A 9,219-nucleotide genomic window follows, 5' to 3' on the forward strand; every position below is an offset into this window, starting at 1 on the left:
CCCGGCTCCCGGGAGTGGTCAGAAGGTGCCGAGGCGGCGGCGGGGGAGTCGCCTCCGGTAACCGGGTGTTTATTGGGGCCGCGGGGTACAGCCCGCGGCGGCCGCATGCATGGCCGCTGGGGGGGGGCTCTCGCCGCCCCCTGCCCTATTTACAGCCTGCCACCCCCTGGGGACCTGCCAGACCCCGGGGACCTGCCACTCCCCCGCAACACGCCACCCCGGGTGGGCGCCGGGCAGGGGTGGCACCGAAAGGGCACCCTTTGCCAGCAGAGAGTGGGTTCGGTGGGGACCCCCCAGCGGTGCCCCCCCACCACGGCTGTGCTTTCCAGGAGGGGGTGCCGGGGGGAAGGATGGGCAACCCCCAGGCTGGCACTGGGAAGGGGTTGACCCCAGACTGGGGGTGGGAGTGTACGCCATCCCCAGATAACGCCACATTCGGGGGGCTCCCAGCCCCCCTCACCCAAAATGTTCACCAGGTTCCATCACCACAACCAGTGCACCCCTGGCCGGGTGTCCCCAGGGGGCTGGCAGCACCCAAAAGTCCCCCGGGTGCCACTGACGGGCTGGGGGGCACAGCCCGGTGCCCGTGTCCGTGTGTCCATCCTGCTGCCCCCCAGGGATCCCCCTCCCAGGGTGCCGCGGGCCCTGGGTCCAGCCTGGGGAGGGGACACGGTGGACGGCCCCCCCCGGCATATGGGACAAAACAGCCGGAGCGCGGGGCACTGCCCCACGCCAGCCGGGGACACCCCCAAAACCCTATCCGGGGGCCACCCAGGGGTGCCTGTCCCCCCCTCACCCATGCAGCACCTCACCCCATGCCCGCGGCGCCTGCCCGGCCACCCCTCCCTGTCCCCAGGGAGCCGGGGGCCCCCTTCAGTGTCCTGGCGAGGGGGACGCACACAGGGTGGACCCTATTTTCCCGAGGGAAGTCCGCTCCACGCCGTAGCGCAGGAGGTGGTGCAGGTCGTCAGCGGCCGCGGGTTCCCGGTGCCCGCGCTGCCCGGGCTGCGGTCCCGTGCCGCCCGTAGCCGCCCGCCGCCGCCTCGCCGCTGTTGAACGTGTGTTCTCTTGAGGTGGGCGCCGGGCGGCCCGTGCCGTTGTTGGCGTTGAAGTTCAGCTGCTCGGGGTGCCAGGGCGGACCCTCGGTAAAGTCTCCGCCCTCCCCGCTGGTGCCAGACCACCGCCGGCGCTCGGGGCTGGGGTGCGGCGTCCCGCCGAAGTCGCCGTAGGAGCTGCGGGTGGGCGGCGGGCGCCGGCGGGGGTGCTGCCGGGTGCGGGGCCCTCCTGAGGTCCCGACCCCAATGCCCGTCACCTGAGGAGTCGCTGAGTTCGGCCTCCAGCTCCTGGTCCACCAGGATGGCGTGGCAGGAGAGGGGGATGCCCGCGGCGGGCGCCGGAGCCGCCGTGCCCCCGCCCGGCGCCCGCGGGGCCGGAGCCTCCAGGGTCCGGCCAAAGCCCGCGTTGATGATGTTGTGACTCTGCTCCAGGTGCAGTTTTGGAGGGCGCCGGGCCAGCGTTTCTGCTGCAGCGGGGCTGCTCCGGCGTGGGCAGCAACCCCCGAGTCCAGGTCGTGTTGGTGACCTTGCCCAGCTCCTTGGCCACCCGTTGGGGCATGAGCGGGGCCAGCAAGGCGCCGCGCGCCCGCCGCTCGCCCAGGCGGCTGACGCTCACCACCGACTCACTGTGCGCCAGGATCGTCTCCTTGTCCTTGCGCCGCGCCAGCTCCTTGCGGTCCCGGTGCCCGATGAACCAGCACACGCTGAAGCCGGAGATGACGGCGCCGATGACGAAGGCGGCGACGGAGGAGATCACCAGGAGGTTCACCGACACCAGCCCGTCCGGCTCGTCCACGAAGCTCTCCGTCACCAGCCCTGGGGTTGGGGGACACGTCAGGGGACCTGCGGCTGCCACTGCAGCATCCCCGAGCCCGGTCCCGGCCCCGCACTCACCCTCGCACTCGCCCAGGTGGGATGTGCTGCCGCCGGCGATGTCCTGCTCGAAGGCCACCCTGGGGGTGCAAAGGGGGGGTCAGTGGGTCCCTAATGGCCTGGCAGGGTCTCCCAGCTCCCTTCAACGAGCAATGAGTTTGTTGGGGCTCAGCAACTGGGGGCTACAGGAGCCGGTGCTCTCTGGGGACCCCACTGTTCCTGCCAGTGTCCCCCAGGCCTGGCAGCGTTACCTGGGACTGGGCTCCAGGAAGACGCAGGAGCCCTCGGTTGTCCAGCCGCAGTAGGGATCCCGGCTCCCCAGGCAGTTCCTGGCAGGGGGCAGAGATGTCAGGGTCAGCTCTGATGGGGGGACACAACACCCCGACCCCCATGGCACCGTGCTGTGCCTCAGTTTCCCCAGCCATGCTCCCAGCCGTGCTGAGCCCTGTCCAGCCGGATCCCAGCACAGGGTGAATTCCTGGGACGTGAGGTTATGCAGACCCCCCACTCCTTGCACAGCCCCCACCAGCGAGCCCTGCCCACCCCAAGCACTCACTTCATGCAGCCCGAGTGCTGCTGGCAGCGAGCCACGGGCACCCTGGCCACGCACGGGGGGAAGGCCAGCAGCAGGGACCCCGCTGCCTTGTCCAGCTCCAGCCCCAGGAGCCGTCGCTCGTCCTCCGTGTCCCGGCCACACCTGGGGACAGGGCAGAGCTCAGCATAGCCTCAGCCCTGGTCCACAGGGCCCTCCACAGAGCCTGTCCTAGTCCAGAGGAGATTTTCTCATCCATTCCCTCCACCCTTGCATCCCCCTGACCCATCCTCTCCATCCATCCATCCATCCATCCGTCTGAGCAGCCCACCCACGCCTTTTATCACCCCCTCTCCCCCCTCTGGCACCCTGGAACTCACCTCCCAGGCTGGTAGGTCTCAAACTCCTCCAGGAAGACGCTCTGGCTGCCAGGGGCGGTGGGCACGGGGCTGCTGGTGGCATTGGGCAGGATGAGGAACTTGAGTATGGTGCCGGTGCTGGAGCCCAGGAACACCACGGTGTGGTTGCCCCACGGCCCCGCTGCGTTGTCCACCACGATCTTGCGGAGCTGGTACCTGAGTGGGGGGAGGGAGAAGCGTTGGGGTGTGGGAGAGTCCCGGTGTCCCCAGGGAGGGGGGAACTGGGGCAGGGTGAGGGGACCCAGCCCCACAACCCCATCTCCATGTCCCCATCCCCAGCCCTACGTCCCCAGGTCCAGCCCCACAACCCTGTCCCCATCCCCATCCCCACCCCCCATCCCCATGTCCCCATTCCCATTCCGTGTCCCTGTCCCCATCCCTGCTCACGCCCCAGCTGCCCTGCCGGCGGGAGGCTGAGGCCCGAGAGTGCCGCTTGATTAATTCCCCATCAAGCAGCAATTAAGGCAGATTTAATTAGGACGAGACAATCCTGACTGCAAAGTGTATGAGATTTATCAGCTCTCCCAGTGCTCCCAGTGCTGGCACAAGCACGGAAAGGCAGCACGGGAGGCTCTGGCCAGCACCTCCAGCCCCTCCCAGCCCCTCCCAGCCCTCCCAGTGCCCCCCAGTGCCCCCCCAGCCCCCCGGGCACCCACCGGGTCATGGTGCGGAGGATCCAGGGGGCGTTGCCCAGGGCCGGCACCGCCTCGTCCATCAGCGGGTGCGTCTTGACGAAGTTGAGGATCTCGTCGGGGAAGGCGCTGGAGGAGTTGTAGCGCATCCCCGGGGACGCGCAGCACCCGGGCCTGCAGCCAGGGCACGGCTCAGTGGCGCTGTCCCCAGCCTGTCCCCAGCCGTGCTGGTACTGGCCGTGGTTATCATCACCCCTGTCCCCACCCCTGCCCCTCACCGTGGCTTTGGCACCATGTCCTCGGGCACAGGTGTCCAGATGGACTCGGGTGACTTCTGCTCCCTGAACCGTCCCTCGAAGACGGCGGCCACTTGGGCCATGTCGAAGGCGCAGACGGCGGAGCCGGGAATGCTGTGGGGACACGGCTGTGGGGTGAACGCAGGGAGGCCCCAGGGAGTGCGAGGGGCCCAGCAGATCCCAAAAGGAAACAAGTCCAGATCCTGTACAGGACCCAGCCAGACCCATCCCACCACTCATCCCAGATCCCGCTCTGGATCCAGCCTGGATTCCACCCAGATCCCAGCTGGCATCCAGCTCAGATCCCACTGAGGAACCAGCCCAGATCATCCCTGATTGCTCACATCCCAGCTGGTCCCCAGCCCCACATCCCCATTCCCAACCCCGTGTCCCTGCTCCCAGCCCCACACGCCTGTCTCCAGCCCCATATCCTCATCCCCAGCCTAACCCCCACATCCCCCATGGGCACTGAGGCACATTTTGGGACCCCATCCCAGCCCCGAGGGTCTGGGCAGGGCACAAGAGGCTCTGACCTGTTGGCAGGCGTGGAGAACACGGCCAGGACCACGGGGCGCCCGTCCAGCTCCAGGATGTCGGTCACGGCTTGGATGACATTGAAGTAGAAGTGGGAATCGCCCGGCACGGAGCAGTTGAGCCGGGCCTTGAGGAAGGACGTCCACTGCTTCTCCAGCACCCGCTGCGAGCCCCCCATGTCGTTCTTGCACACCCGGGCCACCCGTGACACCACCACCTGCGGGGAGGACACCCGTCACCACCCTACCCCAGTGGCCGTCCCTGTGTCCCTGTCCCCACCCCGGGTGTCCCTGTGGGCATCACAGAATGGTTTGGGTTGGAAGGGAGCTTAAGGATCATCCACTTCCCGGTGGGAGGTGTCCCACCTTCTCCAGGTAGTTGAACTCCATGGCGATCTCCCGGAAGAAGAAGTAGACGTGGCTCCTCCATTCCACGGCGTGCACGAAGTAGGGCTCTGTGGGGACAGCAGGGTCAGGGATGGCCCAGGGTGGGGCCACAGGGGACGTGTGCCATGTCCTGGCATGGCCCAGGGTGAGGACACACCTTTGAACCACTTGGAGTCATGTTTGACGGTGCGCAGGGTCGGGCTGTCCCCCAGGCTGCGGTAGATGACGGCGTCGATGGCCAGGAAATCTGTCACCGTGGCGGTGAAGAGCATCCCCCCTGCGCGGGACAGGGGTGTCAGCGGGGCTGGGGAATGCGGTGCCCGCTGTGACACCGGCAGTGCCACCACTGACCTGTGAACAGGGCCACGTTGGCGTGCTTGGGGTCATAGGGACACCGGGCCATGCCGCTGATGTTGTCCCCGACGGGCTCCAGTGTGTCCATCTAGAGCGGGTGAGAGGGGGGCATGAGGACACACCCGGGAATGGGGGGGACCCGGGGGTCCCCATCCTGGGGGGGGCTCAGGGTTGAAGGTGTTGATGCTGCAGACCCTTCCCATGGGTGCCCCCTCATGTCTTCACCCCAAAACCCCTTCCCATTGGTGTCCCCTCCTTCCTTGGCCCCAAGCCCCCCTCCCAAATGGGGACCCCTGCCGGGGGAGCTCACGCTGTAGTTGGCGCAGACGGGGTTGAAGGCGTTGGTGCCACAGACAAAGAGGAGGCTCTCGTTCCGCACCAGCAGCACCTTGACGAAATTTCGGCACTCTGCCTGCGCCGGGAGAGGGGACTGTCACCTCAGCACCCCAAAACCCCCCTCGCCTCATCCCACCCCACCCAGGCCCCATCACTGTGAACGGATGGCCTGGGAGGGCTGTTCTCACCCCAGAACTGCATTTATGGGAGCTGGGAATGGGATTTCTGGCCCCCAAATAATTAATTACAAACCCAATTAGCCAAGCAGCCAATAAATCAGAGATACAACCGCTTCCAGGGAGTGGGGGGTGACACTGGGGACGGGACAGGGTGGCCTTGTTGGGGTGACAGAGGGTGCTCAGTCCCCACCCGGGGGTCCCATGGGGTGCGGGCCCCCCCAGCCTGTACCTCGTGCTTGCCCTTCATCCGGCAGATGCTGATGTCGTGCTGGTTCGAGCGCCACGTCAGCTTCTGGAGGGGGGAAACCAGTGTGAGGACAGGGAGTAGACAACAGCACCCCCTGAGACTCCCCTGAGACCCCCCCAGATCTCCCTGACACCCCCGAAAGCCCCCGAGACCCCCAGCACTTACCCGGTGGTAGCGCATCTCAGCGGCCCCGCTGGGCTCCAGGCTGACCCGATAGACGTTGTCCCTGGGGAGGGGGACACGGGTGTCACCACCTCCCAGCTGGGATGTGGCCCCCCAGCAAGGCATGTTGGGGGTGCAGGACCCACCCCCACCCCCCCGGGAAGGTTTGGGGATCTGGGCTGGACAATGAACATCACCAGGGCAATGAAAGTGACAATGAACCCCCCCCAAATACCCCATGGCAGAGCTTGGGGTGCCCCGAGCAGGTAGTGGGGTTCTCCCCAGGAAAGAGCGGTGGGATGGCTGTGCGGTGCCCATCCCGGTGGAGGGGAAGCTTTGGGGTGCCGGGGTTCAGACCTTTCCCCGATGAAGAGGGTCCGGTTGACCTTGAGGATGCGCTGGATGTTCAGGCGCTGGGTGCCCCCCCCCTCGGGGCCCCCCGGGCGGGCGGTGCCGTGGCCCACGAACACCGGGTAGTGCTTCACATCTGGGGGGACACGGGGGTCACACGGGGCCGGGCACCCCCGCACAGCCCAGGTGACCACCCACACCCAGCCTGCCCAGGGAGGCACCTCCCTCCTGCCTTCAGCCCGAAATCCTCTCCCATGGGTGTCCCCCGCCTGCCTTCACCCCTAATCACCCTAAAACCCCTAAACCCCTTCCATAGGTGCCCCCCAAAGTAACCCAAACCCCAGCCCTGCCCACGGGCGGTCCCATCGTATCTTCATTCCAAAATCCTCCCATGGGTGTCCTCCTCCTGCCTTCACCCCATATCCCCCCAAGCCCCTCTCCATGCCAAGCCGTGCCTCCCCCCGTGCCCCAGTGCAGCACCCCGAGCCCCCAGCCCCGGGGGGGCACTCACAGTCCGGGGGGGCCACGGCGATGGGGCCGGGCTCCTCGGGGAAGGTGCCCCTCGCCGTCCTCTCGGCCGCCAGCAGCAGCAGCAGCACCAGGGGCACGCGGGGTGGGGGTCCCATGGTGGCCCCCGCCCTGGGTGGGCACCCACCGCACCTGCGGGCACGGGCAGAGCTGGGAGGGGTGGCACTCACCTGGGTGCCGGGGTCCCCCCCCGGAGCACCCCAAACCCTCAGGGGTCTCTGGGGCTCTCTGGGTGTTGGTGCCGGGGGCGAGGGGCCACGACAGGGGGTGGCTGAGGGGACCTTGGGGTGTGACTGGACACCAGCTGGGGCCATACTGGTTTGTCACCAGCAGCACGTGGGGAAGCCACTGCTGGTGACATGGCAGGGCTGGGGACTTGGGGACAGGAGGATGAGGACACATGGACAGAGGGACAGGGGGACATGGGGACAAGAGGGAAGCCGGACTGGCTCTTCCCCCTCCCAAAATGCCACCGGGATGTCTTGGAAAATCGCCGGGGACACATCACAGTGTCACAGCACTTCCCATCCGGACAGCCCCAGTGCCACCGCCACTGTCCCCCCACCACGCTGGGCCGCCATCCCCACCCTGTCCCCCGTCCCCGAGGGGCTGAGGCCGGGCTGGGTAATTAGCAACCGGGCAGGGAATTAATTGATCATTAATTCCATGGGAGCAGGGAGCGGGGGCGATCGAAGCGGCGCCCTCCTCCCCCCCAGGGACCGAGGACGGGTGACATTGTGGGGGGCTGGGGGTCAGGGAGCCTGGACGGTGCCAGCGCGGGGACTCGTCCCCAGCCCCTCTGTGGTGACACCGGCCCCGGGTGAGACCCGGCACTGTCCCCAGCCCGGTCCCCTCTGCGGTGCCACAGGCCCCGGGGCAGGAGGTGACCCCAGTGGGACCTGACCCTGGTGTCACAGCCCCTGGGGACAACTGACCCCATCCCCAGGGTGTCACAACCCCTGGGACACCCAACCATGTCCCTGCAATCTCAGGGACATCCAAACCTGTCCCCACAGTGCCACAGCTCCCAGTGACACCCAGCTTTGTCCCCATGGTGTCCCCAACAAGCAGGAAATGACCTGTTTCTGGCCGGTTTGTCACACAGCAGCACCCGAAAGCCACCAAATTTAACGTTCCCAAGCGCCGGAGGGAGGAAGGGAGGACCCCAAAAAGCCACCCCAAGGAAGGGCTCAGTGTCTATCGGCCACCTGAGAATCCACCCGCGCGGGGGGAGTTTGGGGGCCGGGGGGGCCTCGGGCGCCTGAAACCCCGAGCGGGGGGTCCGGTGTCACCGTCACCAGCCTGTGTGGTGACAGCGAGCGGGCGCAGGGTAACCGGAGCCTCCGGCGCCATAAATGCCAGCGATTGTGCGGGAAAAGAAAAGGCAGCGGGAAGAGGAGGGCACGGGGAGGAGGGGGCACGGCGGGGAGGGGGACACGGCAGCAGCGGGGTGACAAACAGGGACCCATTCACGGCGGTGGAGGAGCAGAGGGGACGGTCACTGTGCATGTCCCCAGCGTGGCTGGGGGGAAACTGAGGCAGCGGGTGGGGACAGGGGGATGTGCCGGGAACGAGGGGAGTCTCCACTTGGATATCTCCGACACGGAGCGGGTGAACAGCCCCGGGCATGTCCGTTGTCGCTGTCCCTGCTCCGTGCCTCAGTTTCCCCATCCCCCAGCACGCTCAGCCCTCCCCCCGCATGCACAAAGCTTTGGGGGGCGGGGGGAGCTGCTGGACTTCCCACTTCCCCCCCCCCCCCAGTATCTCCGCGACCCGCGGCACTGGGGGAACGGGGCAGGAAGGGGGGGCAGCCCCCCAGAGTTCCTCCTCTCGCTGCAATTCCCGGGAGCTCCGATCGCAGGGAGACCTCCCTGATCCCACAGAGCGGGTGTCCCTGCTGGGGGGGGGTCACTCTGCCCCCCTTCCCTTCCCGTCCCTTCCCGGGGCTGGGAGTCCTTCCCCGCGGCATCTGCCCCCCGCCCGCGCCTCGCTCTGCCCACCTGAGCTGCTCCGGCCGCCTCCGCCGCTGCTCCTGTGTCACCGCTGTCCCTTCCGCTCGCAGGGGGGGTCCCGGCCGCGCGGGTCCCATAGCTGGGGGTGGGTCCCCCCCCCCCCCCGGTGGGTCCCCCCCGTTCCAGGACGCCCCGGCGGCGCTGGGGGCTCCGGCGTCCCGAGAGCGGCTCAGCTGTCACCTCACCCCCCCCGCGACCCCCAGGGGAGGGGGGCCCGTGCCCCCCGCCCGCGCCAGGTGGGAAGGTAGGGTTGATGTCACCGTAACCGGAGCCACCAACCCCCCCCTCACCCCGGCAGCTGTCACCGCAGCCGGGGACCCGGG

The 9,219-nt window shown here is 67.9% G+C and overlaps 1 protein-coding gene across 1 annotated transcript; it reads right to left on the reverse strand.

Moving 5' to 3' along the window:
* Positions 1-39: 39 nt before the first annotated feature.
* SEMA6B (semaphorin 6B) lies at positions 40-8,988 on the reverse strand. The gene is given in 21 exon segments (XM_039566043.1): positions 40-993; positions 995-1,289; positions 1,291-1,483; positions 1,486-1,578; positions 1,581-1,871; positions 1,950-2,008; positions 2,180-2,257; positions 2,485-2,625; positions 2,841-3,035; positions 3,536-3,685; positions 3,790-3,921; positions 4,341-4,558; positions 4,707-4,795; positions 4,885-5,004; positions 5,079-5,169; positions 5,392-5,493; positions 5,826-5,888; positions 6,009-6,069; positions 6,363-6,492; positions 6,868-7,016; positions 8,885-8,988. Coding segments are annotated over 21 exon segments (2,859 nt in total). The 5' UTR covers positions 8,974-8,988; the 3' UTR covers positions 40-873.
* Positions 8,989-9,219: the final 231 nt, after the last annotated feature.

Source organism: Corvus cornix, chromosome 28 (genome assembly GCF_000738735.6).
Source record: "Corvus cornix cornix isolate S_Up_H32 chromosome 28, ASM73873v5, whole genome shotgun sequence".
Classification (NCBI taxonomy): domain Eukaryota; kingdom Metazoa; phylum Chordata; class Aves; order Passeriformes; family Corvidae; genus Corvus; species Corvus cornix.